This window comes from Carcharhinus amblyrhynchos, chromosome 10, assembly GCF_965287045.1.
Source record: "Carcharhinus amblyrhynchos chromosome 10, sCarAmb.v2.hapA, whole genome shotgun sequence".
In the NCBI taxonomy this organism is placed as follows: Eukaryota; Metazoa; Chordata; class Chondrichthyes; order Carcharhiniformes; family Carcharhinidae; genus Carcharhinus; species Carcharhinus amblyrhynchos.
The window spans coordinates 101,009,248-101,022,650 of NC_137333.1; the positions used below are offsets into that span (position 1 = coordinate 101,009,248).

The 13,403-nt window shown below is 44.0% G+C and overlaps 1 protein-coding gene across 1 annotated transcript in view; it reads right to left on the reverse strand.

Annotated features, from left to right (window-relative positions):
* Positions 1–10,885: 10,885 nt before the first annotated feature.
* Positions 10,886–13,403, reverse strand: part of pudp (pseudouridine 5'-phosphatase) — a 36,211-nt gene continuing 33,693 nt past the window's right edge. The window contains exon 4 of the mRNA XM_080197670.1: positions 10,886–11,695. Within this exon, the coding sequence (XP_080053796.1) occupies positions 11,519–11,695 (177 nt within the window). The 3' untranslated portion in view covers positions 10,886–11,518. The remainder of the gene's footprint in view (positions 11,696–13,403) is intronic.

Genomic DNA, 13,403 nt, shown 5'->3' on the forward strand with positions numbered 1-13,403 from the left:
CACCCCCACCCTGCTTCCATTTATTTTATTTCATTTAATCTCATTCATCCATTTTTATCATCCTTCTTTCTCACTTCCATTTTTCCATTTCCATTCCAACACTCCTTCTTTCCACACATAACCCCCCCTCCCTAGCCCTCAATGCAGCTGACACAATTCTCAAGCAGTCCTTTAACAATCTATATTTCTATTCTGCCATTCTCACATTCTGATCACTTAATGGACACTTTTAGCACCGTCTCAGCCCTCTGTATCCTCATTTACATTCCCTTTGTCCAATTCCACACCCCCTCTCTCCCCATACTATAAATCTTCGCTGATTCTCTTTGCTCCTAACTCTGATGAAGGGTCATATAGACTCAAAACGTTGGCTCTTTTCTCTCCCTACAGATGCTGTCAGACTTGCTGAGAATTTCTAGCATTTTCTGTTTTCGTTTCAGATTCTAGCATCCATAGTAATTTACGTTTATCCATTCGAAAGTCTGATGGCAGCAGGGAAGAGGTTGTTCTTAAGGCGGTTGCTACTTGACCTCAGACTTTTGTATCTTCTTCCTGATGGAAGAAGGTGGAAATCAGAACGTCCGGGGTGCATGGGGTCCATGATTAGGCTGGCTGCTTTTCCAAGGCAGCGAGAAGTGTAGACAGAGTCAATGGATGGGATAAAGGCAAAACACTGCTGATGTTGGAATCCGAATCAAAAACAGAAAATGCTGAAAAATCTCAGCAAGTCTGACGGCATCTGTGGAGGAGGTTGGTTTGCATGATGGACTAGGTTTCATCATGACTCTTTGTCATCTCTTGAGGTCTTGGGCAGAGCAGGAACCATACTAAGCTGTGATACAACCAGAAAGAATGTTTTCTATGGTACATCTGTAAAAGTGGCAATGGGGGTGGTTGAAAACTTCACAAGGAAAGATGTCAACAAATTTGGACACCTAAGCTGATTTCTCACCTGCTCGTGTGAGTGGCTTTGTTCACAGTACCATAGCCGAGAGGTTGCTTTCACAACTTGAGGTTATTTTCTCAACTTCAGAGGTTTTGTATCTGCCCTCTGGAGCTGTGAGCTATCAGAGGAACCCGTTATGCTGTTTTACTCTGGACGTCAGATGATGCTTAGGTCAAACCTTCTGACATTGACAAATAGTCGGCCGGAAATTGAGGAGCAAATATGTATGGAGATTACAGATAGCTTCAAGAAAATAGGGTGGTAAAAGACAGAGATATTAACTTTCCCAACATTGACTGGGACAGCCATGTATTAGAGGGTTGGATGGAGAAAAATTTGTTGAGTGTATTCAGGAGGAATTTCTCATTCAGTGTGTGGACGGACTGGCTAGAGAGGGGGCAAAACTTGACCACCTCTTGGGAAATAAGGAAGGGCAGGTGACAGAAGTGTTAGTGAGGGATCACTTTGGGACCAGTGACTATAGTTATCTTAAAACTAATAGAATTATGGAGAATGATAAGTCTGGCCCAAAAGTTAAAATTCTAAATTGGGGGAAGGCCAATTTTGATGGTATCAGGCAGGAACTTTCAAAAGTTAATTGGTGGAGTCTGTGGGAAGGCAAAGGGACGTCTGGTGATTGGCAGGCTTTCAAAAGTGTGTTAACCAGGGTTCAAGGTAAACATATTCCTCTTAGAGTGAAGGGCAAAACTGGCAGAAGTTTGGGACCCTGGATGACTCAGGATATTGAGGTCCTGGTCATGAAGAAAGAGGCACATGATATGCATAGGCAGTGTAGGGGGTGTAGGAGTAGAATTAAGAGAGAAATCAGGAGGGCAAAAAGGGGGCACGAGATTTTCTTATGTTCTTATGTTTTTGAGATTGTTTTGGGGGATGAGGCAAAGAAGAATCCAAAGAGCTTCCACAAATACACAAAGGGCAAAAGAATAACAAAGGAGAAAGTAGGGTCTCTTAAGGGTCAACAAGGTCATCTGTGTGTGGACCCACAAGAGATGGATGAGATCCTAAATGAATATTTCTCATCAGTATTTACTATTGAGAAAAGCATGGATGTTAGGGAACTTGGGGAAATAAATAGTGATGTCTTGAAGGATGTACATATTACTGAGAAGGAGGTGCTGGAAGTCTTAAAGCACATCAAGGTAGATAAATCCCTGGGACCTCATGAAGTGTACCCCAGGATGTTGTGGGAGGCAAGGAAGGAAATTGCGGATCCCCTAGCCGAGATATTTGAATCATTGATAGTCACGGGTGAGACGCCTGAAGATTGGAGACTGGCAAATGTTGTGCCTTTGTTTAAAAAGGGCTGCAGGGAAAAGCCTGGGAACTACAGGTCAGTGAGCCTCACATCTGTGGTGGGTAAGTTGTTGGAAAGTATTTTGAGAGACAGGATCTACAGGTATTCAGAGATGCAAGGACTGATTAGGGACAGTCAGCATGGCTTTGCGAGTGGAAAATCATGTCTCCCAAATCTGAGTTTTTCAAAGGGGTAAGCAAGAAGGTAGATGAGGGCAGTGCAGTTGGTGTTGTCTACATGGACTTTAGCAAGGCCTTTGACAAGGTACCGCATGGTAGATTGTTGCATAAGAACATAAGAACATAAGAAATAGGAGCAGGAGTAGGCCATCTAGCCCTTCGAGCCTGCCCCGCCATTCAATAAGATCATGGCTGATCTGTTGTGGCTCAGTTCCACTTTCCCGCCCTCTCCCCATAACCCTTAATCCCCTCTCTTATCAAAAACCCATCAACCCGCTTCTTGAAAATATTTAGCGAGGCAGCCTCCACCACTTCAACGGGCAGAGAATTCCAGAGATTCACCACCCTTTGAGTGAAGAATTTCCTCCTCAACTCCGTTCTAAACCGCCTCCCCTTTATCTTGAGGCTGTGCCCCCTAGTCCTACTGTCTTTTTTGAGCGGGAAGAGTCTCTCCACCTCTATCCTATCCATCCCATTCATCATCTTATATGTCTCAATGAGATCTCCCCTCATTCTTCTAAACTCTAACGAGTACAAGCCTAGTTTATTCAGCCTCTCCTCATAGCTCAATCCCCTCAACTCCGGTATCAGCCTAGTAAACCTCCTCTGCACTCCCTCCAGGGCCAAAATATCCTTGCGCAGGTGCGGCGCCCAAAACTGCACACAGTACTCCAGCTGCGGCCTCACCAATGCCCTATACAGCTGCAGCAAGACCTCCCTACTTTTATATTCAATCCCCCTCGCTATGAAGGCCAGCATCCCATTCGCCTTCCTGACCACCTGCTGCACCTGCAAGCTGGGTTTTTGCGACTCATGCACAAGGACCCCGAGGTCCCTCTGCACCGTCGCCTGCTGCAGTTTTTCGCCACGTAAGTAATAGTCCTTCCTACCATTCTTCCTACCAAAGTGGACCACCTCACACTTGCCAACATTAAATTCCATTTGCCATTTCCTGGCCCATTTGCCCAGCCTATCTAGATCCTTCTGCAGACTCTCCACACCCTCCGCACAATTTGCGGAGATTAAGATTAGATCTCATGGGATCCAGGGTGAGGTCTCTAAATGGATACAAAATTAGCTTCTGTAGAGAGTTCTTTTTCAAATTGGAGGCTGGTGACCAGCAGTGTGCCTCAGGTTCAGTGCTGGGTCCACTGTTATTTGTCATTTATATTAATGATTTAGATGAGAATATAAGAGGTATGGTTAGTAAGTTTGCTGATGACACCAAGATTGGTGGCATAGTGGACAGTGAAGAAAGTTTTCTCCAGTTGCAATGGGATCTTGATCAATTGGGCCAGTGGGCTGACAAATGGCAGATGGAGTTTAATTTAGACAAATGTGGGGTGATGCATTTTGGTAGATTGATTCAGGGCAGGACTTAATTAATGATAGGGCATTGGGGAAAATTACGGAACAAAGAGATCTAGGGGTACATGTTCATAGCTCCTTGAAAGTGGAGTCACAGGTGGACAGAGTGGTGAAGAAGGCATTCAGCATATTTGGTTTCATCAGTCAGAACATTGAATACAGGAGTTGGGACATCTTGTTGAAGTTGTACAAGACATTAGTAAGGCCATACTTGGAATACTGTGTACAGTTCTGGTCACTCTATTAAAGAAAGGATATTATTAAACTAGAAAGAGTGCAGAAAAGATTTACTAAGATGCTATTGGGATTGGTTTGAGTTATAAGGGGAGGCTGGATAGACTGGAGCTTTTTTCTCTGGGTAGGGGTCTGAGGAGTGGCCTTACAGAGGTCTATAAAATAATGAGGGGCATAGATAAGATAGATAGTCAATATCTTTTCCCAAAGGTAGGGGAGTCCAAAACCAGAGCATAGGTTTAAGGTGAGAGAGGAGAGATACAAAAGTGTCCAGAGGGGCAATTTTTTTCAAACAGAGGGTGGTGAGTGTCTGGAACAAGCTGCCAGAGGTAGTACAATTTTGTCTTTAAAAAGCATTTAGATAATTACATGGATAAGATGGGTATAGAGAGATATGGGCCAAATGTAGGCAATTGGGATTAGCTTAAGGGTTTAAAAAAAAAGGCGGCATGGACAAGTTGGGCAGAAGGGCCTGTTTCCATGCTGTAAACCTCTTTGACTCTATGAATTCTTTTCATTTTCATATTCATTCATGGGATCATTGGCAAGACCAGCATTCATTGCCCAACCCTTATTGCTCATGACAGGCTGATGGTGAGCTGTTTTCTTGAACCACTTGCTGGTTTGTGATGAAAATACTCCCATGGTGCTATTAGAAAGGCAGTTACAGGATTTTGAACCAGCGACAGCGAAGGAACAATTCCAAATCATCCTTATCCATCTAGGTCATAGAATCCCTATTGCCCATCTTGTCTATACTGCCCGCAATCCTACCCGGACCCTATTCCCATAACCCCACACATTTACCCCACTAATCCCCCTGACACTAGTTTAGCATGGCCAATCAACCTAACCCACACATCTTTGGAGTGTGGGAGGAAACCGAAGCACCCGGAGGAAGCCCACGCAGACACGGGGAGAATGTGCAAACTCCACACTTACAGTGACCGAGGCCGGAATTGAACCTGGGTCCCTGGCGCTGTGAGGCAGCCATGCTAACCACTGTGCTACCGTGATTTGAGAGGCGGTGTCAAAGAGGCCTTGGCCAGGAACACAAAGTCCACGGAGGTGGGAGTGGACTATCGTTAGAAAATTATGTGCAACAGAGGCCTGACAAACAAAGCTGTCTGAATCCTGACACATCAGTGTTCAAAGCAGGGCAGAAACGGCCTCCCTGCTGCAGCAGTGCAAGTCGCTCCGTTTCTTAGCCCCTTCCCTTCTCAGATGTACAACAGATGTTCACTGCTGATGTGACTTATCTTGAATGGGAAACTATAGCTTAGTTACACAACTGGAGACTCACTCAAAAGCCTGGAAGCTGGAAACAATCCAGTTAACTGCTCAGTATTCAAAAGAAAATAATCTCATGAGCGTGCTGAGGAGGAAAATAAAATGCAGATCTACTTTGCAGGAGAGAGTGGTGGTCCATTGCCTCAACATAGTTTGCTACAACAAGGAATCACTGTCCAGAGCTTCACTGCATCTGTATAGCACTGGCTGACTGAGTAATCCTCAAGGACAACGGGATGAGTGGTAAAAGCAACAAGATTTCTGCTCAGCTGCAGTAAGCAATCTGCACAAGTCGAAACCACTATCTTCTCAAATTCAGAGAGAGAATATCTCAAAAACACCGGTAACAAGATGCTGGGGGGCAACTGTCCCAAACCATTGTGCTAATTTTTTAACCACCGGGCAATGGGCAGTGCCAAGGAGGTGGGGACTACTGGGGGTGGGGCCTGCTTGGGGTCAATCGGTGGGGATGGAGGAGTCTTGCTGCCACTCTGCATTGGGATCCAATCAGGGCTGGAGGAAGGCCAGTGATTGAGGTGGGCTGTGAGGAGGATGGTCAGCCATTGAGGGGAGGGGGGGAGGCAGCCTGCTTTCGAGTGGGGGGCTGGGAAGAATGGGGGGGGGGGGGTTTCGGGGCTGGCCCGCAAATGGACGGGGGTGCAACAGCGTGGGGCTCCCAGGCTGACTGGTGATCGAGCTGGCCAACTAACAAGAGACTGGCAGTTTGGGGGCCACTGAGCATGTGCATGCCTGCGGATTTCAGCCTCTCCATTGTGAACAGGCCCAGCCCCCCAAAGTCTAACGATATTCACACTGTGGGGCTTCTGCATTGCACAGAAAATGGGATATTCTAGCCTGAACTCCCACTGACGAAAACAGCCTGAATTACTCCAATTTTCCTGCGAATTCAACACTTAGAATTTTTGGGGACAATCGCCCCCACTGTATTTTTTGTTTCTAAAAGTTAGGAATTTATTTTCGTGACCAGATAAGATCATAGACTGGCACAGAAATAGGCTGTTCAGCCCATCATATTTCTACTGGCTCTTTCCAAGAGCAACACATTTGCTTCCACCTCACTCTTCCCTCATATCCCTCTCTACTTTTTTCTCCTTCAAGGATTTATCCAATTCCCTTTTGAAAGCATCTACTATTGAAATTACATCCATCACTCTATCATGCAGTGCATTCCAAATCGAAACCACTTGTAAAATATAAAGAAGTTTTTCCTCATGTCGTCTCTGATTCTTTTGGCCATCATTAAATCATACGGGAGGAGGGGGGCATTTAAGTTAACTTTTTTTTAAATTAGTGTCATAAGTAGGCTTACATTAACACTGCAATCAAGTTACTGTGAAAATCTAGTTGCCACACTCCAGTGCCTGTTCGGGTACACTGAAGGAGAATTTAGCACAGCCAATGCACCCAACCAGCAAGTCTTTCGGACTGTGGGAGGAAACCGGAGCACCTGGAGGAAACCAATGCAGACACGGGAACAGTATGCAGACTCTGCAGCAGTGACCCCAAGCTGGAACCGAACTCTGGCCCCTGGCACTGAGGCAACTGTGCCGACCACTATGCCACCCGACTGGAACATACTGTTAACACCGCTGCTGGAACTATAAACTTCAGCAAAGGTTTTTAAAAGTGGCAAGTAAGCGCATAAAGGGCCAATATCTGCATTCCTATCCACACGATGGGAATTCTGGCACTTTGTAGGAGCCCGGGAACATCACAAAGTCGGCTTCCAGGTTCACAGTCAGGAAATAAAAGCTGGCATTGCAACAAAGGGCGATGCAGGTTGACATGAACAGAACTGTGGAGGGTCACCCCCTGTAAGAGAATTTGATCCGAAACTTGTATTAAAATGTGTGTGATGAAGTAGATTCAAAATGGGAGATGGGATGAGACCAGTATGATTAATCAGCTCAATGTATGTTACTTAATGTAATTAGTATAGTAGTCAGACCAGCATGACTAGATGAAGTGTAACCAATATAATCAATGCATGTGACCCAACGAAGTTAGTATAGTAATCACTCATTAATGAATGTAAACAGTAGCCACTCGGGAGGACAATGGACACTGCCCAGTTGTCCAACTTGATATGTGACAGTAGCAAAAAAGAGAGAATAAAGTAAGCATGTTTTTCTTCACTATTCGGCCTGAGTTAGCTAAACCACGATTATTATGTAAGCAGAATTGTCTAGATAAGGGCAAAGGTCATAACTACCATGGTTTCAAGAAGCAAAGAGATGTAACAATGAATGACCAATCTCAAGCAAGACAGATAAAGGATCAACCCAGAAACAATGGTGGCTAAACAAGGTTGAATCTTGAAAGTAAGATAAGAATCTTGAGATATGGAGCTGTAATGTGCATAAAAAGACTGTAAGCAGATGGTTCATTGGATTGTTCCGGACATCCCGGCTTTATTGTCTTGTGCTGGAAAATAAAGTCTACTGCTTGGAGGACTAAGACTCAGACTCTCTGCTCCAATCGGCTAAAATCAGTTGTTGTCCTGGGGAACCACGACACCTCCCCCACCACCACCACCACCACCTCCCCCACCCCCCCGAAAGAGTCATGGCACGGACTAAATTCATTTCTTCTGTGCACAATGCGCCAAATTACTGTCTGCTGAATAAATTCACAAAGTGTTTCTAACACTGACTGCCTGATTCATCCCGTCTTCATTTTATTAGCGTAAATGGTATTTCTGCTCCTGTGCCCTTAAATGAGATATATTCCAGAGCTCCTTGAAAGCTAGACAACAGTTCCATTTGAAGGGGTGAATTAAGGTCTGCTGCCACATGAATGTTATTCCTTTCAGCTGCAAAGCCAATAAATTGGATTCTTATCCTACGTGGAATTTGGTTATGAAGGCATTTTGTGATCATTACTAACGAGCAAAAATCCATCAATAATTATAACTTCCCCAGGCAATGATAGGATAGGGCAATAAGCAAACATTAACAGAAAATGAGTAAAAATAGCCATCACACAGAGATTTATTCTCAATAAAAGGCCAACTTTGCAAACAATAAAGTTACTGGAACATCAAAATCGAAAACTTAGAAAACGGAAAGACAGTCCCAGCGCATCGATAAAAGACAAACATGGTCATTTTAACAATATAATCCAAGTTATAAATATAAATACAGGATGGTAGGATTTAAATGTTGACGTGCATGCAGCTCTTCTTTGTTTGAATACTTGTGCCCACATGGTGAGGGTATTTGTGCTATCATCACAAACTTTCCACTTCGAGCCCACCCATCACCGGGTTCAGTGCAGTTGGAGACATGCAGAGCAAAGCTCTGTCTATCCATCGCCAACAAGATGCCCAAATATCCCTAACATGACAATTACACATCCTCAGAATTAGTGAAAATATATTTTCTCGCAGTTATAGTCATCTATTCATAATATCTTGATTGTTGGAGAATGAGTGATATGTTCAATATAGCAGCACTGGGCAAAGAATTGGTTACTGGACCCTTTTCTGTTGGGAGTCTGAATGAAAGTGTGCAGGGCCTGAGTCATGTTTCAGTGCAAACCTGTCCATTTTCAGGAACAGGACCAAACAAGAATTTCACTACAGTTATATAAAACCACAGTCCATCTCACATCATCTACAGGAGTGTAGAACATGCTTTGAGGTAATTTTTTTGCCCCACCCAGCGTGACGTGAGTTGACTGCATGGGGTGGACCAGTATCTGTAGTGACGGCAAGATGGACAGAATGGTGGCAGTTGAGATATTCCAGCTGTAAAAATAAATAATCAAATCACAACTTTGCCCAAAGCAGTTTATACAAAGTGCCCCTAGCTGCCCAGCTGTCAAAGTGCAACATAACACGTGGCACAGAGGAAGGATTGGAGGACAGGGTGGGGTGGGAACAAAAATAACTATAAATCTGTTCTCAACAGTTCAGGTACTAAAAAAATCCAATTACAGGATATTAACATTAAAAACACATCTGATTTTGGGATTCAGATACTGTTCAAACTTTGGTGCTGCAGTCATTTAACGGATTTTGGTAATTAAAATTAAAGCTTAAAGTTTTTTTTTAAAGTTTATTATTAGTATCACAAGCGGGCTGACATTAACACCGCAATAAAGTTACTGTGAAAATCCCCTAGTCGCCACAATCCGGCATCTATTCCAAGTACACTGAGGGAGAATCTATCACGGCCAATACACCGAACCAGTATGTCTTTCAGACTGTGGGGGGAAACCGGAGCACCTGGAGGAAACTCATGCAGGCATGGGATGAACGTGCAGACTCCACACGGACAGTGACCCAAGCCAAGAATCGAACCCAGGTCCATGGCGCTGTGAGGCAGTAGTGCTAACCACTAAGCCACTGTGCCATCCATAGTTTCCATACATTACTTTCAGCTGCAGATGAATCCCTTCCTCTCATTTTTTGAGTTGGTCTGTGCTGTGCTGCATATGGTAATGGCTTAGTCTTTGGCCTTTTTTGTTTCAGTCTTATGATGAAATACAGTATCATAAAGAATATTTTTATACTACAATTAAAAATAAGAGCACATTAGCTGACAGGTAATAAGGTGACTCCTTCAATCATAGGGTTTAAGATATGTCGAGAACCGTGGGAGAGCTGTCAAAACAAATGAGAAACCACAAGGGGAGAATTAACTCACTCTTTTTTACTAAAGGATTCGACCAAGAATAGGATAGTCAGCTTGGCACAGTGGAAGGATGGTGAAAGGCACTGCCATGAGATTTTCCTTGCATGGGCAGGATGAATAAAACTAGGCAATGTCAGTGAATGTTACAGTGATTGGCAAATTTGTATTGGCCAATGTGACAAAGCTGAACTCCGCACCTCTCATAACATCCTGGTCCTGAATATTTAAGAGGCCCACCAGGTTGCTAACTGCTTTCCTATTGGTCATCCAGAAGATTGAATCAGAATCTAAGGCACACTATGAAAGGAAGGCAGAATCAGCATGCCATAGATCACTAACCGCTGACTACTCCCAGGTGATCTATCTATTCCCAATAACAAATACAGCTGAAAGTCATCATTCTTCTAGGTCATACCAATAGCGCCAATGTCGCAGTGGGTTTCCCATGATACCGTGAGCGAAATTAGCGGCCCTTAGTTTTGTTTCAACTCAAACTGAAGAAACATCAAAGCAGACCAGCCTATAAAGGTCTGGATGCTAGCGAAGGTGTGGATATGCCGGCGTTGGACTGGGGTAAACACAGTAAAAAGCCTGACAACACCAGGTTTCAGTCCAACCGATTTATTTGATAGTAAACTCACTAGCTTTTGGGTTAGCCCCTTCGTCAGGTGAATGGAGAGTTCTGGCCTCAGACAGAGCATATAAAGCACAGACAGTTTACAGATTACTGATTAGAATGTGAATCTTTACACCGAACCTGCTGTTCAAGTCTTAAAGTGGCTAACAATACAGTAATCTGTAAACTGTCTGTGCTTTATATGTTCTGTCTGAGGCCAGAACTCTCCATTCACCTGACGAAGGGGCTAACCCGAAAGCTAGTGAGTTTACTATCAAATAAATCGGTTGGACTGAAACCTGGTGTTGTCAGACTTTTTGCTAGCGAAGGTGCAAGGTTCAGCTTTTGTCCTATCCTTGGTGGTGTGGGCATTGCTCGAATGGCCCCATTTGATTTGAAACAGTTTGTGCAAATGGAGAAGTTTTAAAAGTTTAAAGTTTTTAAAGTTCAAGTTTATTTATTAGTGTCACAAGTCGGCTTACATTAACACTTCAATGAAGTTGCTATGAAAATCCCTTAGTTGCCACACTTCGGCACTTGTTTTGGTACACTGAGGGAGAATTTAGAACGGCCAATGCACCTAACCAGCATGTCTTTCGGACCGTGGGAGGAAACCGGAGCACCCAGAGGAAACCCATGCAGACACAGGGAGAACGTGCAGACTTCGCGCAAACAGTGACCCAAGCTGGGAGTCGAACCCAGGTCTCTGGTGCTGAGGGGCAGCAGTGCTAATCACTGTGCCACCCCAGAAGTGAAGAAGTGACAGGATTCAGTTAAACAAGAGCTAATGTATTTGTGAGTAGACTTTCTTCATCATATGTTCTGGGCACGGAGCAAATGGACATGAGTTAGAGGGAGAGAGAGAGAGAAAGAAATGAATCCCAGTTTGCGCCGAGAGATGGTCTCGGGCATCTACTCGTACGCAGGCAAACCAAACAATTCTGGTTGGAAATCCTCCATCGACTTAAGTACCAAAGTGGCCGATTTTGTCAGTTCTGGATCAAGCTGCGGATCTGGAATCTGGACGGCCTGCATTCCTGCTGCCAAAGCGGCCAAAACTCCATTTGGGGAATCTTCAAACACAAGGCACTAATGGAGAGAAACAAAGTACATCTTTGAGAAAAAAAAGCAACAAACCATTTCTCTTGCATCCCCCAACCCTTCAGTTTCTCCATGCTCTCATCAAAGTTTTAAGTTTATTTATTAGCGTCGCAAGTAGGGTTACATTAAGATAAATGCAAAATACTATGGATGCTGGAATCTGAAACAAAAACAAAAAATCTCAGCAGGTCTGACAGCATCTATAAGAAATAGAAGAAACCCTACAGTGCAGAAAGAGGCCATTGGGCCCATCGAGTCTGCGCTGACCACAATCCCATCCAGGCCCTACCCCATATCCCTACATATTTATCCGCTAATCCCTCTAACCCACGCATCTCAGGATACTAAGGGGCAATTTTAGCATGGCCTATCAACCTAACCTGCACATCTGTGGAGAGAGAATAGAGCCAATGTTTTGATGACCCTTCGTCAGACTTACATTAACACTGCAATGAAGTTACTATGAAAATCCTCTAGTTGCCACACTCCAGCACCTGTTTGGGTACACTGAGGGAGAATTTAGCATGGCCAAAGCACCTAACAAGCACGTCTTTCAGACTGCAGGAAGAAACCAGAGCACCCAGAAGTAACCCATGCAGACACGGTGAGAATGTGCAGACTCCACATAGACAGTGACCCAAGCCAGGAATTGAACACAGGTCCCTGGCGCTATGAGGCAGCAGTGCTAACCACTTTGCTGCCCTAGACACTAGTCACTGGATTCAGAATGGACACTTGCTGGTAGCCCTCTGGTATTATCCCCGACAGATTACTCTTTATAAGTTAATCCAGGAAGCGAAAGTCAACACGTTATTCAAATGGGAGGAATATCACAACCGAACACACAAAACAGCTTTCAGAAATGGCCAAGCTGTCAAATCTCACCTCCTCTCTCTCTCCCCCCGTCTCTCTTTAGTCTTCAGGCATGTGGTGATGATTGAGGGCCCTGAATCACTGCTCAGGCTAGAATCAGCTCATTCAGCCTAAAGCAAGTGGAAGTTTCTAAAGGGGACAGTTACGACAAAAATCCCACCAAGGCAATTTAATCTACCTTGATTCTGTAAGGTTGAGGAGAGAAATAAACATGGCATGTGGTTTACTGGAATGTGACAAAAAGAAACTGAAATTTGAAGCAAAGCAGGTTCCTCTGGTACTTTTTCAGATATTTTGAAGAGTGCCAGCAAATATCTGACTTTTGAATGGACCTACCTCGAATTAAGTTGATCTTTCTTTACACCCTAGCTATGACAGTAACACTACATTCTGTGCTCTCTCCCTTCCTTCTCTATGAACAGTATACTGTGTCTGTACAGCATGCAAGAAACAATACTTTTCACTGTCTGCTAATACACATGACAATAATAAATCAAATCAATATTCCCTTCCGTCCATCTTTTAAGGAGAAAAGGAACTGATTTGGGCAGATTTGATCAATTAATTAGAAAACTCTAACAATTGCGTTCTGTTTTCTATTTAACTTGCAGTCGTCCTTTTGAAATCTACGTAATGAGATTTGTCTTATAACTTCCTTCCCCTTCCTGGTAACTTTGAAACTTTCTTGTATTCCACTCAGGCTTAACCTCAATGGCTGCAAAGTCCTGCTTTGTGTTGCAAAATGCATCTCAATTATGGGTTTTACATAGGCTAATATTTTGGTGGCAGTAACCTCTCCGTATCAGCCTTTTATCATGCGTTG